The 21090-nt window shown below is 33.1% G+C and overlaps 2 protein-coding genes and 1 pseudogene across 2 annotated transcripts; 2 read left to right on the forward strand and 1 right to left on the reverse strand.

The window, feature by feature from the left end:
• On the forward strand, positions 6535-7228 carry LOC107627086 (protein FAR1-RELATED SEQUENCE 5-like). The gene is made up of 2 exons (XM_016329951.1): positions 6535-6971; positions 7033-7228. Exons 1-2 carry the CDS (start codon positions 6535-6537, stop codon positions 7226-7228), a joined length of 633 nt encoding a protein of 210 aa, XP_016185437.1.
• On the forward strand, positions 8154-9061 carry LOC107627087. The gene is made up of 2 exons (XM_016329952.2): positions 8154-8591; positions 8718-9061. The coding sequence occupies exons 1-2, from the start codon at positions 8190-8192 to the stop codon at positions 8949-8951; spliced, it is 636 nt and encodes a 211-aa protein (XP_016185438.2). The 5' UTR covers positions 8154-8189; the 3' UTR covers positions 8952-9061.
• Positions 11686-17047, reverse strand: LOC107627088 (annotated as a pseudogene).

The following is a 21090-nucleotide window of genomic DNA, read 5'->3' on the forward strand; positions in this document are numbered from 1 at the left end:
ATGCTGCCAATGGATTCTAGCTTATACCACGAAGATTCTGATTAAGGAATCCAAGAGATATTCATTCAATCGAAAGCAGAATGGAGGTGGTTGTCAGGCACGCGTTCATAGGTTGAGAATGGTGATGACTGTCACGGATCATCACATCCATCATATTGAAGTGCGAATGAACATCTTAGATAGAAACAAGCGTGTTTGAATAGAAAACAGAAATAGTTGCATTAATTCATCGAAACACAGCAGAGCTCCTCACCCCCAACAATGGAGTTTAGAGACTCATGCCGTCAAAGATTATAAAGTTCAGATCTAAAATGTCATGAGATGAAAAATAAATCTCTAAAAGTTGTTTAAATACTAAACTAGTAACCTAGGTTTACAGAAAATGAGTAAACTATGATAGATAGTGCAAAAATCCACTTCTGGGACCCACTTGGTGTGTGCTGGGGCTGAGACTTAAGCTTCTCACGTGCCTGGGCTGTTTTAGGCATTCAACGCCAGGTTGTAACCTGTTTCTGGCGTTGAACTCCAACTTGTAACTTGTTTCTGGCGCTGGACGCCAGACTGCAACATGGAACTGGCGTTGAACACCAGTTTACGTCGTCTATCCTTGAGCAAAGTATGGACTATTATATATTGCTGGAAAGCCCTGGATGTCTACTTTCCAACTCAATTGAGAGCGCGCCATTTGGAGTTCTGTAGCTCCAAAAAAATTCACTTTGAGTGAAGGAAGGTCAGAATCCAACAGCATCAGCAGTCCTTTTTCAGCCTGAATCAGATTTTTACTCAGCTCCCTCAATTTTAGCCAGAAAATATCTGGAATCACAGAAAAACACACAAACTCATAGTAAAGTCCAGAAATGTGATTTTTAATTAAAAAACTAATAAAAATATACTAAAAACCAACTAAATCATACTAAAAACTAAGTAAAAACAATGCCAAAAAGCGTATAAATTATCCGCTCATCAATGTGAAATTAGAATAATTGGATCATAGTAATTAGGAAATTTTAGCTATACAAATAGCATCTTTGCAGAAAACATGTTAGCATGATGATTGCACTTGCATTAGTGTTCTTCTGTTAAATGTTTAAACTGTTATTGTGAACTTCTTAATTTGCTAATTGTTCTTGTGTTCTTGTGTTACCTTTTTTTTGTTGTGATTTTTTGTTATTGAATTTCTTAAGTTGATTTGCTAAATTGTTGGGCTGCTGTTATCCTAATTTGTCAAATTGTTCGGTTGCTGCGACTTCATTTGTTGGATTTTCTATTTAGGTCTTGTTCTTGTTTATTTGCTAACTTGTTGCTGTATATCTATTGTTTATTTGCTGGATATTGGTGATCATTGTATTTGAGATTGTTTACTATGAAAGTTAGATGTGGTGTTGAAGTCCATGATTAGTGCATCCCTTTGATTTAAATTCTAATTTTGTTAGGACTTAATGGGTTGCATTGGTTAAACACTAATAAATATTTTATGTATGCGTTTTGATTTTTTAAGGAAATATGATATGACTATGATAAGGGTTTTATGGGCAATTAGGAGGTACATTGTTAGTGAGTGAGAACTATGGTAATATGTATGCGAAATGATAATTGAGCTCATCAAGCATTCATTCATTGTTAAATTCAATGACATGAAACCCAGTACATAGTCTGAGTTCCTTGAAGACCTCTGTAAACTGGTTTTTTCATCTGATTTTATGTACATATCATCCATGCACTAGTTTTGGTTGTTTATTCTGATTAAAAAGGCATTAAACAGCTGGCTGTGCATGGTTAATTTACATATGTTTCTCCTTGTGTTCCCGCATGTTGCTAAATTGGTAATCAATAAGTTCGCCTTTTTGCTGTAAATCGGTACTTTACTAGGATTTGTTAAATTTGTTACTGTAACTTGCACTTGTTGCTGAATTTATTGCTTCTCAGTCACAGAATCAGAACAGAATGCTCAGTCAGTGCTTGAATACTTGGCTTTGCTCACTGATTGTATTTGATGATAAATTTTGAGTTGATAACTTTTAAAATTTACATTTGCACTGCCCATGTTACTGATTCATTGTTCTTTCAGTTCTTTTTGTTGTTGTTAATCATCATGATAAGGTTTGTTAAAATTTGAACTGCCTATATTACTGAGTGTTCCTTCAGTGCTTTTGCTTGTTGTTACTCATTGTGGTGAACTTTGTTAAAATTTGCACTGCCTATGTTACTGATTCACGGCTTCATGCCTCTCGTAATTATCAATGGCATGAACTCCGAACGAAAGCCCCAACTCTTTGTAAAAAATTGTAATGAAAGCTTATTGGGACTTTTTCTTCTACTTAAGGTATGAATCAGAATGATGAGGCCAAGTTGTGAATACACTAGTGTCAACGGACCATAATATGTATTGAATTTGTGACATCAGAAGGGTGTAATAATAACAATAATGGAGTCATGTTACTTGAATATTGAGGTTTAACATTTAAACTCTCAGCTTCTCAGCCCTGTTTGATTCTTCATCTCAGTCAATTGAATCGAATCAACCATGCTTTCTTTTTATTTTTCTCTTAGTTGATTCTTAATTTTTCTAATGTATGTAGCTTTCTGAACCAGGTGGATCAGATTATGTAGTTTTCTTTATTTGGGATATTTTTAGAGATGCATTAGAAGAGCTATTTTATTATTATGTTTGGTATAATAATATTCACATGTTCTGTATGCTTGTGATTGTTTCGGTGTTGATGGTGGCCCTCTTATCCAGCTGCTCTTATTCTGTAGTATGCTTAATTTTATAAGTATTAAGGTTAGACAGATATTTTGTGTTGTATTTTGCTATAACTGAACCCTAAAGAGTTGGTAGAGGATTTGAAGAAACTTGTATTTGTATAGTATTCATTTATGTGTGTATTCTAGCCAGAGTTTTGCGCTGTTGATGCTTGTGGTTACTAATTCTGAAATTTTAAAGTTGTGCTTGATTTTTGGTTCTGAATATCTTATCTTCTGTGACTAGGAAATAGGAATAATTTGTTTTGGTTAATTACTTAATCTTGCTCATAATTTTTGTTAGCTGTATTTTGAATTTTGCTTGCTGTGACTTAGAATCATTTTGTTTGAAATAAAAAACCCCAAGCCTTAGAAGGTAGAGAAGGAAGAAGAGGAATTGGTTGAGAGATACATTGAATCAATCAAAATGAGATGATTCTGGTATGACATGAGGTGAAAGCCAAGTGAATTACAATGAGAAAGGAAATTACTATTATAAACTAACTAACAAAAGTTGTTAGCATGTACTCCTTCTTACTAACCTCTAGCTATAACTAAGCTAATTATAACTAATTTGTGCTGACCCATTAGTAACTATAATTAAGAAAGTCCTTACTAAGATATATACATACCGTAACTCCTATCATTATCTCTAATTTTCTTATTTTTTAAGCTGTTTCTTTTTTCTTTGATCTTCATCATCTCTAAATTATGCTTTCTAGACAACTGCTGTTGCTGTGCTGATTTGACCTTGATCACTAATGCTAAGTTTGTCTCTGAAGTGTAGAAAGTTTTATGAGTGTATAACCTTTGTGAAAATATCATCCACTTGCACAGTTTTTGAGATTTGGTATATTCCGATTTCTTTGTTATTTACATGATTTCTAAAAAAATACAAGCATGTCTTAAAATATTTAGACTTATAATGTAAAATAGGATTGATAGCTAATAATACTGCACTGACGTTATCACAGTATATCATTGGAACTTCTATTAAAGAGATATTTAACTCATCATAGTTTTTAATCAGATCAATTTTTCTACTATATCTACTATACTCCTATAGTATCCTTTTATACTTGTCCTAGTCACAGTCGTTAACTTGTTGATGCCTAAGACACCTATTTTGAATCAAGAAATACACATTATTCAATAATAGACTTGTTATCATTAAGATCCTTAACCTAAGTTGTTCATGATTTTTAGTGCTGCATGTCTTATTTTCTGTGACTGGGGAATAGGAATCATGTATTGTGGTTAACTACTTAACTTTTTTCATGATCTTCGTTAGATGGAATTTGAATTCTGTTTGCTGTGACTTGGAATCATTTTGTAGTATTTATATTGGTTTATTCTACCCTGAGTTTTGTGCTGTTCATTGTTTGCTTGATGTCCTTTAATTTTGTTCTGAACTGAGTTAATTGGAATTGAAGTATGTAATTGGCATAAGAGTAGATTTAATTTTGATCAGACACACCTTCGATGTTGTTGTGTTATTTTTCCGAACTTTTCATGTTATAGTTGCTGATGTCGTGTTGTTGTTGGTGTTTTCTTTTGTTTTTTTATTTTATCTTCTTGAAATTAATTAGTGACAGAAAGAGTAAGCGTTGTGTACCAAATATTAAAATATGATTATGTGGGATTATGGAAAGCATTTGTCAGCGAGTTGCTGTATAGAAAAACGAAAAGTTGGTAAGCAACGGTTGCTTTGTTGAATTGGGTCCCTGCGCAAGTAGATGGAATTTGACTTCAAATCTGTGAAATTAATATAATCCACTTATAGTAATTATAATCTTTTCTTGTTGTTATAGTTGTCTTTTACTTGAGCTCACAACTATAACATGTTTTGGGTAGACGTTTCTATTTCTGAAACGGGAAAATCCTTGGTTTTTCAGCTGCTGCCTCTGCATTTTATACTGACTTTAACCTGTTTTTTTTTGCTTTTTTTTCTAATGTATGTGTTTTTTTCTGTGCAGGGGTTTACCTTCATGACCCCACCGCATTTCTTACAGCTGTTGATCCTACTCTTGTAACCTGGTTGGAGGGTAGTGTCAGATATCAAACCAGTGGCATTACACGAGGTCTTACAATACTGTACAACAAACAGAAAAGGTGCTGTTATGCTGGTTTGAAATTTATCTTCAAATATTTGCATTTTGATAAAAGAGATGTCTTGGAGCAATGGTTGAGTTATCTTTGTATGACCTTAAGGTCACGAGATTAAGTCGTGTAATTGGTCATGGATGCATTTATTATGTTAGACTGTATAAATTACATCCTCTAGGAATGGTGCTTTTGCACGTGGTTTTTTTTTTCTTTAATTTTTGCAGTTTAATCCAGTATATATGAATTCGTTACTTGATATAGAGTAAACTTTTCAAGAATTGCAAAGGGTAAGATTCGGTAAGAGTTTGAAATGTATTAGACATAAGAATGCCACACTCTTCTTGTTACTAGCTGATGTTATGTATACCTAATAATCATCTTGCATGTTAAAGGATGAGATCCTGAAAACTGTAACTATATGAACTCTTTTCTGAATCTTGGGCACCGATATTATAGTACACATTTTCAACTAGACAGCATACTATATTCAGGCAGTGAGGATATTATATGGAGTACGGACTATGACATTATTTTGACTCTTTCATTCCTCTGGTTTATTGTATTTAATGTAGTTTTACTTATGCTCTTACTGAGAAAAGAAATGATATTTAAAAATAAAAAAAGGTGAGGGGAACCTGGGACATGGATGCGTCTTAAATTGATACTCCGTTGTCTCTTATTTGAATTGTGTAGAACATAGATTTATTAAGGACTCCATCAAATTGTTTATACTAGGAAAGAACAAAGTATGGAACTGAAGTCTGATTTATATAGGCTTGGATGAAATAAATGCACATAATTTTTGGATATTCTAAATAACAGTTTATTATTGGTTAGTGATGTATTATGGGATAAATGTAGTTACTTGTACTAACTGAACTAAATGCTATACATGTTGAATCTGGATATGATTTAATGCTAATTATTATGGATGTTTAGTTTTAGTTTGAGTTAATATCTTAACTAAAATAGGACAACTTTGTAATTAAATATTTTTATAAGAGGACTGGATATATAATTTCTGTAAGCACTAAAAAAGTTTAAGTTATATTTTTTTATCATTTTGCAGAAACTCAATGCACCTCAGCCCCATTCCTATCTGAAATTGAAAGAAAAAGGCAAATCAAGCTCTACCCACCCATTTACCCAGCCCCGCTGCCCGCAGCACTGCAGCCACGCCAACCACTGCAGCCACCTCAATTTTGGTGAGAATGTCATTCTATTTCGTACAGACCATTACAAATGAAATTCTAAAGTGATGAAATCATTGATGCTCATTTAAAAAAAAATTAATCTAAATATATGTTGTTATGCTTAGATCTTTAAGATACAAAGAAGATAGTCAACCAAATGAGGGACATAAAAGTAAATACAATTGGATGGATTGTATTAAAAACTTTTAGTTCCTTAAAAGGTGTTGCTGTATTTTATGTGAATTTGTGGTAATTTTTGTAGTCTATATATCTGTGAAATGTTAATTGTGTCGTGATGTGTTTGTTTTTTTATAAATTGGAGGTGTATCTTCGTTTTTGGGAGATGGATCCGTCGGATAGCAATTTTTTCGGATCAGACTTCGATGTTGGGTTCCCTAGAAGAGACGATCTAGACTTTTTAGACGACGATTCAGAGGCTGATTAAGATAGACCTCAAGATAAGAGAATAGCAGAGCTGTCACGAGAAGATATCATGCAACTTCAGTTTACAGATGAGGAAGCTGTCTATCGATTCTACAAGACTTATGCAATGATGCACAGTTTCGCTGTGAGGTTGGATGAAGTCAGACGTGATAGCGATGGTTCCGTAATTATGCGCCAAATTGTTTACAATCGGGCGGGCTCAAGAAAGGAAGAGGTTGAAAAGGACGAAAGAATCAGGGACCACCGACCCCTAACTCGAAGTTGTTGCCCGGCTAGAATTCGTGCAAGACTAGATACAAAAATTCAGCAATGGAAGGTTGTTTCGTTCTACGAAGAGCACTCTCATGAATTAGTTGCTCCACTTGACGTTAGCATGATGCCTGAGTATCGCACATTCAGTGTCTCGGATAAAGCTCAGGCGAAGAATTTGCACGACATAGGCATCAGGACCTGTCACATCTTGGGATACTTGGCTGCTAAAAAAAGGTGGATATGCAAACTTGCCATTCAACCAAAAAGACATGTACAACCTCATTACTCAATATAGGAAGGAAAATGTGAAGGGTGGTGATGCAAATGCTGCAATAAGCTATCTGAGAGGTAAAGCTGGGAACGATTCTTATTTCTTTGGCAAGTACACATTAAGTAATGAGAATCGATTGGAAAATTTGTTCTGGGCTGATGGGACTAGCCGCATTGATTATGAGTGCTTTGGGGATGTATTGACATTTGATTCGACTTAAAATAGGAATGTCTACAATAAACCACTTGTTATATTTTCTGGTAGCAATCATCATGGGCAGACCATCGTATTCGGTTGTGGTCTTCTTGTTAATGAGGATATTGGTTCATACAAGTGGCTCTTGGAAACTTTTTTGGAAGCAATGGGGAGTAAACACCCTACGGCATTTGTCACCGACGGAGATCTTTCAATTCTTTCCTTCTACAACACATCGACTATGTGCATGGCACTTACATAGGAATGCATGCGAGAAGGTTAAGAACAGTGGATTTCTAATGGACTTCAAGCAATTGATTTATGCCAATGTGAGTGTTGAAGAGTTTGAGGTCAAGTGGGAAGACATGGTGGCTAGGTATAACTTATCAAGCAACTCTTGGGTCGTCCAAACCTATGAGATGAGGAATCTATGGGCTCTTGCATATTTGAGGGACCAATTTTTTGGACGAATCAGGACAACATCCCAGTGTGAAGGGATTAACTCTCTAATAAAAGCATATGTGAGAAAGAAAGATACCCTTCTTGAATTCATCAATAACATGGAGACCATGGTTAGCCATTACAGGAACAATGAAAGAGTTGTAGAGTTCAATAGTAAATATACCGCTCCAGTACTTGTGACTTCTTTGCCGACACTTGAAGATTTTGTTGCAAAGACTTTCACTCGTACCATGTTCCGGGAGGTCAGGAAGGAAATTGAGGGTGCTTGTGCAATGAATACAGAGTTGGTAATTCAGGATGGTGGAAAACTATACTTCAAGTGTAACATTTTTGGAGTGCCAGAGATTCATCATGTGGTTGAGTTTGACAGAGTTCGGGGGATTCTCCGTTGCGAGTGTCTGTGGTTCGAAAATAGAGGAATTCCCTGCATGCATATATTCGCCTGCCTAAAGCACCAACACGTTGAAGTTATTCCAAAAAGCTTAGTGTGCAAGCGTTGGACGAAGAATGCCAAGAGTGACTTCATGAAGTCAAACGTCGATGATCCAAGTGATTCTGATAAGGTACTAAAGTGTCGTTTGGGTGTGTTGGGTGCTGAGTGTTCTAGGTTGATGGATTTGGCCTGTAAGAATTCAAGTGATTTTGTCGAAGCAATGAATAGTATTGTCGACACAATTACAAAACTCCAAAAGCGAGGTGAAAATCCATGTAACGCTAACTTAGACGATGACTGCGTTGGTGACCCATTGGTGGTGAAGAGTAAGGGAGCTCCCAAGAAAAACTCAAAATTCAAGCAACAGAGAAAGTGTTCAAACTGCGGTGTGATAGGGCACTACAACAAAAGTTGTCCTAATGCTCCTGGTAGAATCCCAAAGGAGCCAGTAGACGATGATACAGAAACGAATATCAGCAGCATCCTCCCTAAGGTATCTCATACTATAACTATGTCTAGACATTTATTGTATGCTGATCCGTCATATTGTGTTATGGATTTATAAACTATGTTACTCTCATGCATTTGTAATGGACTGTGGTGTTTGCTTTGTGATCAGCGCAAAAGACATGACAGTGTGAAAAATCAGCATAAGATGGAAAAAGATAGGAACATTGGTGGTGGAACAGCACCAACCTCAGCAGCTAAGTCGGCTTTTATTGATCAAGTGAAAACATCAAGTCTTGGTCCCAATATCCCGGTTTGTGCGTCTACAAGTAACGAAGAGTCCGGGATGGGTTCCATACCAGTTGGGTCTTCTGTTGTGGCCCCTGAAACTGGAATGGCAGCTTGAAGATGATTCAGATTTTTGGATGATTGGTTATTTCGTTCCATTTACTAATTACCTTTTATTGATGATTGTATAGTTTGCATTCATTGATTGAATTGACATTTATTGAACTAGGAAGATTACGTCATTTTGCTCATTTACTATTAAATTTGTAGAAATTGCTTTTCGACTTATTCTATCAATAAACGAATTTGAGCTTAATGCTAGTTCATTTGAAGTGTCCCCATGTACTGTAGTAAGTAATTACGTATACGGATGTTAACCACCAAATTATAACTACGAATGCTAACTCGTGTCTTCTATTTACTACCGTGTCTTTCCCCCTTGCCTTTGCTGCGTTTTTTATTTCTATAATTCTATTACTCTTTTAAAAAGATATTCATGTTCAGAATGACTATGTTAGTTTTAAAAAAGAGTTGAATGCAGGCCAAGGTAGCTACTGAGGAGTTAATCATTGTTTCAGATAATTTGTGGGAGAGATGCAAGATTCTGTTTACCCCAACTGTAGTTAAGGGATATCCATTCTACCTATATTGACAACTCACATTTGTATTTATATTATCTTAAAAGGTGGATACCTTCTTCTCAGCAATACAGGGCTTCTTGGTATTGTTTGCTTATGCCACTCTTGCCACATGTCAGTTCTTAAGTTTTGTGAGGTAGGTAAATACTTTCACCGTATATGCTACACTATTTTGTTGAAAATTAGCTTCGCCAATTGGCCTCCTTGAAGAGTTAACTTAGTTTCCTATCACGCAAATTTTATACTTAATTTGTTCATTTGATCTAATTTTGCAGCATGCAGGGTTATATGGCATCAACCCAGTGGATGCTGTTCAAATGGAGAATGGTGAGATCATTGCACAATGGATGAATTTATACCTATTAAAGTTTGGGGTAAGGTAATGTTACACAATTTAATGGTTGATGAGGCATTATGCAGAGTTTTTATATGGCCTGCTCTATCTTTTGCTTATTAATGTTGGATAAGTTTTCGGTTCTCAGTAAAACAGTCCTTTCTTTGCTGGTTTTGATTTTTCTGTTTTGAATACTTTGCATATATTAATGACTGAAAATGAGTAAATAATACTTGTACGTATTTATTTCCCGCTTTTTTCGTCGTTCCCCCTTCCTTCCTTTCTTGAATTTCGTTTTACTATGATGCAAAAGAACTAATTGTATATCCCCTTATTTACAACAGTCGCTTCAGTAGCCTTCTGATTTGATGCATCTTTTTTACTGCTATTTACTTTCACTTTGTATATCTCTCTTGGCTCTTTCATTTTGCTTTATTTTTTTTTACAAAAGTGAATGCTGTATGTTTTGTTCCATAAAATTTAATTCACTAGCTTGAAGCATATATCTTTTTTAGTATTGATTCTGAACTTAAAATCATGTATAATAAACTTGGTGAGCATTAACATCTATCTTACTTTTGCCTTCCTCTGATGGTATGGTAAACTGTGGTCTTGGCCATGCTTTTGAGAACCATTCTATATTGTTATGTTTGGCTAGAAGACAGTTGAGCTGATCGACTGCTTGGTTTTTTTTGTGGCTTGCAAAACCTGACTACTGAATAAAGAAAAAGTGATTTTGTATGAGTTCTATTTTTTATATAAATGAAATAGCTAAAAGCTGACTTCTCCCCAGAGATACTCTTTATCAGCTTCTAAAGATGAAGAATCTGAATTTTTTTATTTTTTTGTTTTCTGTTTTTGGGGGATATTCTGACAATTCATATTAAAATTATTTGTCCCTGCACCGCAGTTTTTGAAAAGCATAAAAACCAGAGGCTTCGATTTATGGAATGACAAATTCAAATTTGAAGGGTTGTAACTCGGAACCTCCGATTTGAGGTTTTTCTTTTTTCTTTATTTATAAGGTTGGAAAATTGCCGGGTTAGTGTTGAGGTTTTAAAATATAAAATAATTAAGAAGCTCATATGGTCTGATTTGTTTCTAACCGTTTTTCAAATTTCACACCCCAACATAACACACAATGAGCCAATAACAACCTATAAGTATAACACCAACGTTTCCTCAATATGTAAATTTAAAAGTGGAAAAGGATAGTATATAAGTAGTAACAAAGGAATACAGGATGAAAATACATACTTTTTGCTATATGACAATCATATAATGTTACAAAATGGCAATTTGACAACCAAAATAATCAGCAAACATCAGCTGATCAACACACTGAACAATCATTTTATTGGTTTTTTTCCTTTTTCCAACTGAAAAATTCAGGTCACCTCACTACCTTGCCAATAAATGAAATCATATACTGCTATTACAACCGAAAAGAATGACAACCTTACACCATAATACCCTAATAAAAGATTTAAAAAATATACATATAACAATGCCTTCTAGAATGACATCCCAACTTCATTCAAAATTGACATGGAAATGAAAACATAATCCAATCTCAGCAACCATCAATGAGCTATTCAAAGCAGCATGGAGGGGGAGAAAATAAAAAAAAATATGAAAAAAATCCCTGCAATCAAAGAGATACAATGTCATCATTGACATTATATAAATACAACTTAACTGAAAGGATTAGAAGAAAATAAAATATTGAATTATATGCACTATCATGCAATCCAACAGCAGTAACAAAGTCTTATTCTACTAGGCGAGGTCAGTTACGTCATGGAATCTGACAATGACCAAAAATCAAATCGTCATGAAGAATTATGTCATTTCAGAAGCCAATCCTATTTTGCACATAACTATGAGATGCAATCCCTGGTTTCTGCTTTACTCTTTCTGTTTGTGATTGATATTCTCTTATTCCATGCTTGCACCATCTCGTCAATTTTGAACCCTGTGATTATTAAAATTTAATAATGTGTTCTTAGTGCCCTGAAGTAATTGAGACTCAAAATGGATGTGAGTATTAAACACGATGGCTAATATTTTTTCCTTCACATACCTCCAAGTGCTGTTGTATTAGAACTGTGATTTTTTATCATGACACCAATGTCGGACGAAGAATCTCCAGCTAGTTCTAACTTTTCAACTGCAACCCCCAAGCATTCCTCCCATGTGGGTAGGCCTAGCTTATATTCCACAACAGAGCGCTCATACAACAACGTTCCCCATAAAAGATATACCTGTAACCTCATCTTTGAAGCCTGCTCTTCGGCTTCCTCCGGAGAAACATACCGAAAAAGATTATGCAAATCCATTTTCTCTAACTGTTCTTTATAGTTGTCGAATTTGGATAATCCATTCAAACGCTGCTTCTCAATCCCTTCCCACATCAACATGCCTTTCTCCATGCTATCCTCTACCTTGTTATAGTACTGCAAAACCTCTTCAGAAGCACGAATGTCCAGGTCCTTATTGGTTGCCACCGAATAACACCAATGAAGCTTTGCTTGCTCAAACTGCTGATACCCAAGTGCAAGAAGTCGTTCATAGAAGTCGAGTTTGATTCTCACGGCCTCTTCATATCTCGTTTCTGCTCTTGTGTACTCAGTTTGAGCCCAGTCATATGCAGACTTGATACTCTCCAAAGACTCTCTTGATCCATCCTCTATAGAGGATACACGCTTCCTCGCCCTAGACATGTGAACATTCCCCCAATTAAACAATGCCGAAGCTGCCATTTCTTGAAATTTATCAGCTGCAATTTCAAACAGTTCTTGAGCATCATCATCCAATGTAGTATCCTCCATTGCTTCGGAATATAGCTTCATTCCAACCTCGTGAATATATAGATATGCATCAGAGTCAAATCCAACAGGGTTCTTGAATAGCCTTGCAAACTGGACAAGCCAGTCCTCCACAGTAATCACCCGGGTTGCTACCGGTTCGGCTCTTTGCCTAGCTACATTCTGTATATCCTCACCTGATTTGCTAACATAAGTTGGCACCCCACGTCCCATGGTTTTATCATCATAAGATGGTTCCTGTGAAGGATCCACTTCACAGGAATATAAAGTCGAATTGATCCCAGCACATTACTGGAACTTTCAGCTAGCCTTAAATCAGCAACATTGGTTATTGTAACAAAATCACCTTCTCAATCCTTATACTTCACAAGAACACTCTTCAATTGTGGAAACCGATCCTTTATTGTATCCCTTATCATCGTCAAACTACAATTCACCGGCAGCTGCGCCCATCGTATATCCTCTCCAAATATGAACTTCATTGTCCTGGTAACCGCAGTTTCTTGCCGCTTAACAGGTCTTGCTTCCAAATTATGTTTCTCAGTTGTGTTCTTGACCACTTCCTTATCCTCATCCTTAACATGACTCTTCACATTCTCCTGCACATGATCCGTCTGCACCACCACCTTGTGCACAACCTCCTTATCCTCTTCAATCTTCTCGTCACTTTTCTGGTGATGACCTTTCTTCTTCTTTAGATTCTCCTTCACCACTTTTCGCAACCGGGCAACTGGAGGCTCTGCTATTGTAGCCAAAGCAATCCCAGTCTCATCTATACTGATGTCTGAGTTGAATTATTTCCTTTCCATTATAACGCCAATATCTTTCTCACATCAGCATTACTCTTGATTGAAAATTGACAATAAGGATCGACATATAGGGAACTACTTATTCCCTATAACTGAGCCTTATGTATTATGAAAATGATCACCTCTAAAACATTGAATACCACATTAGTATTTAATTGTTCATTGACCACAGAATCATATGATATATTAACCTGATATATGAGGCGGCATGATATTCAGGATGAATAAAACAAATTCAGTATATGGCATTATACCTTATCAACACAAAAAAATAATGATATAACATACGATCATAGGAGTAGAGAATCAGAAGACCTGCCTGCTGCAGAAGAATGACTCCACAACTCATAATAAGAAATCAGCCAAAATCTGATAATTCCATAGCAGACAACCTCTTGAACTGCCTGCCACAAGCATGATAATGTCAAATTGTGATACTAAATTGATAGACTACGACAAGTTTCAAAAAGGAACACAAGAATTGGGATGAACAAGAAGATACTAATCAAAGTACAAGACCTAGTTGAAGAATCATTGTGAGATTCAGCACCTTTACCTAGGGTTACACGATCGGACACAAATTCGGATCGGTCAAGAATAATTTTAAGGAACATCTCTTAAAAATGTTCAGCCATCTTAATCTGCAAGAGGACGAGTCCAATCATACTCTTAAAATTCTTTTTTTTTTCTGCTTAACACAAAATAAAATCCAATTTACCTCTTCATTGTCGAATTCTACAACTCCAAATGGAACAAATGTTGATATAACAGATCTACGATGAGCAACATGAAGATCAATTTCCAGTTTCTCAGCCTCTGCTGGAAGACATGGCATGATGAATAGACCAAACTTTTCATAAACCCTATCCTCTGGAAAGGGGCAAAATTTTATGTAGTATGAGTTGGGATGAACAATTTTCTCTTATACTTTCCAAGACTTTCTAAAGGGAGAAGAAACTAACATCTAATGTAATTCTCCGCTTGACTTGTCATCTGAAAAAAAGGGGGAAAAAGTGAAATACGACAGCAATTCAAGGAAGAGAATAAGAAACCCACTAACCTAAAGATCAGTCCGAGAAGAGAGCCACTATGAACAGCGATGACCCTCGGGGGAGCAGACGTCGTTGCCAATTTGCAGGAAAGGCTGAAGATAGGGTCACAAAATTGGGTGAGTGCTTTATTTTTCGCGGGTTTGGGGCTATCGGGGTTTTTGGTTTGGCGGGTATGTGTGTGAGAGTATCTTTTGATTCTCGTAGATTTAATTTTTGGGGGGTTTCTACCACCCAAACTTGTCAGAACAACAACCGCTATCAGTTAAATTACAAAGGGAGCAGAGTTTTCGGGTGAACATGCGGAGTTCTCTAACACCTTTGCTATATAATTTCCGTAAAATTGTAATTATTGTGTAGTGTAGTGTACCTACTCATTCAATTTTGAGGTTGCAACGTCTCTTCTTTTTTAGTTTACAATTTTAGTAAAATAAATGGAAACAACACAATACTATCGATAAAAACGGCAAAATTAGAAACAAATAATTAGAAATGGTTATAGTATAAAGTCTTACTAAAATAAAATACCCAACCCTGTCAATGTAAATAATTCAAAAAATCTTAAACTTCGAAAAATAAATAAGACTCGGATCATTAACATAAAAAATAGCTGCATTTCAGTTAATTTTGGTGACCAATTTCTTTGCGGCTTCGATGGTGTTTTCTTTGACCTTATTGTAATTACTCAGCACTAAGTCTAAGGCCAATCGCATGCGAGTAGATTCGTCCACTGGCTTCATGTTGTGAAATTAATAAATTAGTGAACATTCTATTCAATAAGGATACAATATCAGGAATTATAATGTTATACTCACTGGTATGATAAATGAATTTCTGGTCTCAGCATATAACTGCCATCTAGCAACCCACATCCCAGAATCAAACCTGAGCATACGAATTAAAGTATTTGTTTCATTTTTCCTAGAAACTTATTTGAATTTGCTTAAATTTATATAGTAACTTGGCTTACGAGTTATCTTGTTGTGGAAGATTCTGTGGATAATAGATCTGAAATTCACCGAGTTGATATGCAATTTCATCCAACTCTGACTTACCCGCTAATCTCTCATCGGCCAAATGTTCATGGATCATCCAGTCAATGAAATTTGCCTACATTGACAGCAATTATAACTATAAGTAATTGTTGCTGAAAATTAAATGAGTTACTGGCAACAAATTCAATTGAGAAGCATGAATAACTCACTAGTTGTCGAATCTGTCGATCCCTTATGGTTTTCCTTGGTCGTTGTTGCATCGGATCTATACATATCAACTTCCTCTTCTTCACGTCAACACATAATAAGTACCAGTGTTTAAAGAGGTCCTTAATTGGTACATAAATCTAAAAATCACAAAAACCCAATATTATAAAAACATATAACGGCAAATGAAAGTAGAAGGGTAGGTTTCAAAGTTAAAACAAATACATTAGCTACCTTTGATAAGCTGCTAACATCAGATAAGTATGCTGAATGGTTCATTACCACCTCTGATGGTGGGTAGAAAAAGGAAAGTGCTTGTTCCTATCAAGTTTTACAGTCAATGAAAATTGTGATTCACTTTGGTTGTTTTATTAAAGCATATAGTAGACCTTGAATTCATATGACTTACGGAGACCCTAGGCGGAAGAAACCATATCTTTGGACCTCCGGAACGGTTTTTTTCATCATGAGTCATTTTGCATGCAACCATTGTTAATATCTAGCAAGTTTAAAGGTAAAAAATAAAGTTAGTCTCAGAGGTTTGAAAAATAAAAAATATAACGAAAAAAATTTGGAATGTTACATTAGCATCTATCTGTCGCATAGGCTTAAGTGCATCGAATGATCTTCTACAACCATCCACACCTTCGTATACAAGTATTTTCTCGCTGTTGTAAAAATAAATAGATAAATAAATAAATAATCTTACCACGTGAAATAAAATATTTAACAACTTTTATCTATATGTATATTAACAAGATACTTACTCAGGAGAGGCATTAGCATTATATAAGTATATAGCTACCATTGCTTCTTCTTCATTGACCAGCATATCTCTGGGGATTTCAAACATCAACTGAAATAAAAATAATCATGAAATCATAGTCAAATTATTCATAATGAACATATTCTTAATAAAATAATTTTTACTTACTGGTATTGTCAATGAACGCAATCTTTCAACTTCACATTTGATGACATCCAACTCACATAGTTGTCCATCACGGTTAGTTACCTGCATATTAAATGTATACATTACAAATATTTATTTCGATCATTTTCAGTTTCATTAAACACAATTTTCGTACTGTTCATGTGTTACTATATTCACCTACTATTAAGCATGAAATTCGCATTTGGAAAACTTTAGTAATCCTTAAAACAGAGATTACTAATTCTTGTTACTTACCCTACTGCCATTTGCTTCTTCACCTCCAGCAGTAGACATTACGGTGTTTGCAGGAGGAGTTAATGTTTGGGCCAAATTCTGAAACTCTTGGCGTAGCGTTATTTGTACCTCTTGTTTCACTCTCAAAATCTTTGAATCAATGTATTCAATTAAACATTGATACATTGGTTCTGAGAGTAAATCTAAATGTTGATTGCTGACAAATAAATTGTCGAAGGAGGCTTCTGTGTTCTTCTTGGAAAGACTTTGGTTACACAAGTGCGAAATTAAATTATAGTTAAAAAAAATTTTTTAGACTGTCATACAGGTCTCTTCTTGTGAGAAAATAACAAAAAGAAAAAAATACCGTAACAAGAATCTAGTTAATATTAATTTACTTGACATAGGATTAAATTGTAAAAAATAAAACTGATAGTCAAATACTAAACAAATAATTTTAAGACAATTGACTTTTATAAAGCCGAAAATATATAGTTGTTAATTTTAAATATTTATTCATGGTTGATTAATGAATTTATGCATAAAAATTATTAAAACGGTTCAAATTTATTAAAAAAAGTGTAACCAGCAAATCCATCATGTAAATCCCGGTTGATTGAAATGTTGCAGTTGATTAATATGAAAGTGTTTCTTCAATAATGACTAGTGGAATGAAACATCTTACGTTTTCAAAAGATTAAAGAGATAGTTTACAAGATTTTTTGCACAATGTATCACTCTTTTATTCGTCATTGATATATAAAAAAACTAATTAATTATTTAGATTAACATAATATTACAAATATTATTACAGTTAAAAACTTAAGGTATTAATTAAGTAATTAATATTATACTTATATAAAGTGCTATTTTTTTTTATCAAAACCAAATGTTATGATAAATTAATACACAGTATAGTCCGTTATAAATTTTTGTTCATAAAATAAAGTTTTTTGATAAAGGAGCCATAATAATTGTAATAAAATATATTATAGTTACAATATGATATGAATTAAAAATATTTTTAATGTACTCAAACATATAATTATTTATATAACATGGCTTAAAAGTGTAACATAGTTGCTGAGATTATCATAGTCTAATTTTAAATTGATCGGAAAAAAACTTAAAAGTGCTCTATAAAAAATTTATTGTTACTGAAATTTAAGAATAAAGAATAATTAGTGAATTATTTTTTGGACGTCAAATAACTAATGTATAAAGTAAATTAAATTAGGAAGTCATAGCTGTGATTAGAAAAGATTGAGTATAAAATCAATTTTAAGAAAATTTGTTTACTTAATATAAGTGATCAATATACATAGGCTCTTTTATATAAACAAATATCACAACTATATTATTTCCAAAAAAAGCATGAAGATAAATGGTTTCGAAAATTCACAAAAGCATAGGCGGCGCGTCTGCGAATTGAATTTACACTCTAGTTCAGATGTGGTAGCCATGAATTAGGATTGGCATGAGCAACAAACATTTCTGGCACGGTGCCCACGCAATAAATGGGGAGACCAGTTTGTGGTTGGCTCCAGTAGAAATGACACCTCCGATGGGGCATCCCCGAATTGGAGTGTAATTAAAAGTTAGAGGTTTCTTTTCACTTGAGCTAACCCTAACATCTATTATCATAGACTTTCACTACATATTTCCACATTATTATTTTTAATACTGATTTAACAATGGGATGCTTTTTAATTGTAAATTATTCTAGTATTAAAAGTGTGATGATCTTATTTAGGAAGTAGAAATCGGATCGTCGGATTTGAGTTTAAAAAATTAAAAAAATTTGAAATATGCACTCTGAAATGTAGATCTGTGTACTCCAATTTAATTAAATTTTTTAAACACATATCGGAAACTATGACTTGTGTATCCCAATTTTTTTTTATTTTTCAAACACAAATAAAAAAACAGTTTCAAAAACTAAATTCATGAAAACAAAATAAATATTTTCAATCAATCCTGCATTGCAATTATTTGAGTCTTCCCATATTATTTCGCAGGCCTAAGTAGTTAAACTTTAGATTAATTTTTGTAAATAAATAAATAAGTTAACAGTATGTTTAAAACAGGAAAATAAAATTATAAAATTATATTTAGTAGATAAGATATAAACACATATATGATATTTAGAAACATAAAATTGATATATTTTGTATTTTTTTATACGAAAGACATGAAATATTAATTAGGAGCTCAACTTAATTTTTATTTTTTATTATTCTTATCAATTGTTTATAATTAAATTTCTTGTCATTTTATTTATTTTGTAAAATTTTGTATGAAAAATAATGATAAATACACTTTTATATTCTAGTTTTTATGTGTAATTTAATATCAAATAAAATGTAAAAACTGAACACTAAATTTTATATTTTTATTCCTTGTGTTGCATTGTTTTCATGATCGAACGTAGCTTTGTATATATTTTGTTACCATTTTTTACCCTCTCAAGTTCCATTAATTAACAGTGGAAATAATTTTACGTTATCGATGAATAACAAACAAATGCGAAATATAACTTTTATCTTCATAATAAAAAAATTATATGTTGAAAAGATTAATGATTATATAATTTTATATAATTTTAATAATTTAACCATTAAATCATATGACCATAACTAAGTTTATACATGTTTGTATGTAATCTAATAATCTTACCATTAGGGTGTGTAAATTTAACCAATTATGCGTGAAAATTGAACCATTAAAATTTTGAATAAGAATAGTAGTATATAATCTCATACTCTATTTTCTTGGTCGTTCCTTTTGACTTGGACTCCAATTCGTAAATGTTTCATTGGAGTTGGTAATGTGAAAATTGAATAATTAGGAATACTTTTAAATTGAGATTTACCTGGAGGATACGTCACAAACAGCATCTTGCGCGGCGGTGATGATTTCATTCTGCGTGACCTTTTTTTCCATATATTTTTTTTGCGTTGAGTTTACTCTTCAAACAAAGTAAAAACACGTAAATAATGTCAGATTGAGTTTTAAATAAGTTAATCATCAGTTACAATTTTATAGGTTAATACTAACACGTAGACAATAAAATACGAAGCATAGTATGGAATGAATAAAAATTAAACAAAAATTAAAATGAAATAAAGTTAGATACCAAAAAAATTAATAAAAAACGTGACGTTACGAACCTCTTTGAAATGCTCCTAGTTGCACGACCAATCACGATGTCACTTTAATGGTAATGTGAGTGCTAAAAAGGGTGAATAACACAGAAACATAAAACAAGTTGTTAGGGAGGCCTGAACAGTAGTGACTACTCTAACAGTTATTTATAATGTTTTCATTGTCGTTTGAAATTTGAAAATGTAATACTATCTAAAAAATAGGAGGTTTAAGTTAAATTTTTTTCTTTCAATTTTAAATTAATTCGACTACACATGTGGAATTTGTTACGAATTTTTATCTGATGGCCTTTAACAATATTCAAATTTAAGTTACTCTTTGCATAGGTGGCAAACCGTTTAAACTTCAATTTAAAAATGTTGCCTTTCAAAATTTAATTTAAATCTTAAATATGTTTCACTAAGTTAATTTATAAAATTAATCTTAGCATTTTATTTATCCTAAAAATTATAAACTAAAAGTAATTTTCATAACTTGTTTTAACAGAATTAAAATAAAATAAAAAAATAAGCCTTGAATAAAAATAAATGTACTAAAATTTGAATTTCAAAATAAAAAAATTACAAAAATAAATAAATTACTTAAACATTATTTTTTAAAGCACCTCATGAACTCAAATGAATAAATATTATATGTCAAATAGATCATGATATGTTGACACAAAATTCACCGTTGACTTAGACTTATTTATTTACGTAAAGTTTGTTTATGGACTCAGCAAACATGTATAATACTAATACAATTTGAAGTGTATTAGTATATTTTTATCTTTTGATAAATTTAATTTTATTTAAATAATTAATAATCTAAATTTTAAAATTTGTAGTACTTTGTAATTTAAAATTTAATGATTTATTAAATTGCATGTGTTCGTATTATTGTACTGATGTTATTAATTTTATTTATTAGATTTTGTTTAAAAGAAAAAATTTACGGTTGTTAAATGTTAACTTACAAATAAATACATTTATGTTATTTTTAAATTAAAATTTTTTAAATAAATGTACTCTTATTATTTTAATTTTTTTATTTAAATAAACATATTCATATATTTCTAAATAAAA

The sequence above is a fragment of the Arachis ipaensis genome, chromosome B02 (assembly GCF_000816755.2).
Source record: "Arachis ipaensis cultivar K30076 chromosome B02, Araip1.1, whole genome shotgun sequence".
NCBI classification, from domain to species: domain Eukaryota; kingdom Viridiplantae; phylum Streptophyta; class Magnoliopsida; order Fabales; family Fabaceae; genus Arachis; species Arachis ipaensis.

Coding starts and splice junctions, on each gene's coding strand:
- LOC107627087 (XM_016329952.2), top strand. CDS start 8,190: ATGAAGTCAAACGTCGATGATCCAAGTGATTCTGATAAGGTACTAAAG. Junction 8,592..8,717: donor TCAGCAGCATCCTCCCTAAG/GTATCTCATACT, acceptor CTTTGTGATCAG/CGCAAAAGACATGACAGTGT.
- LOC107627086 (XM_016329951.1), top strand. CDS start 6,535: ATGCAACTTCAGTTTACAGATGAGGAAGCTGTCTATCGATTCTACAAG. Junction 6,972..7,032: donor TACTTGGCTGCTAAAAAAAG/GTGGATATGCAA, acceptor TACTCAATATAG/GAAGGAAAATGTGAAGGGTG.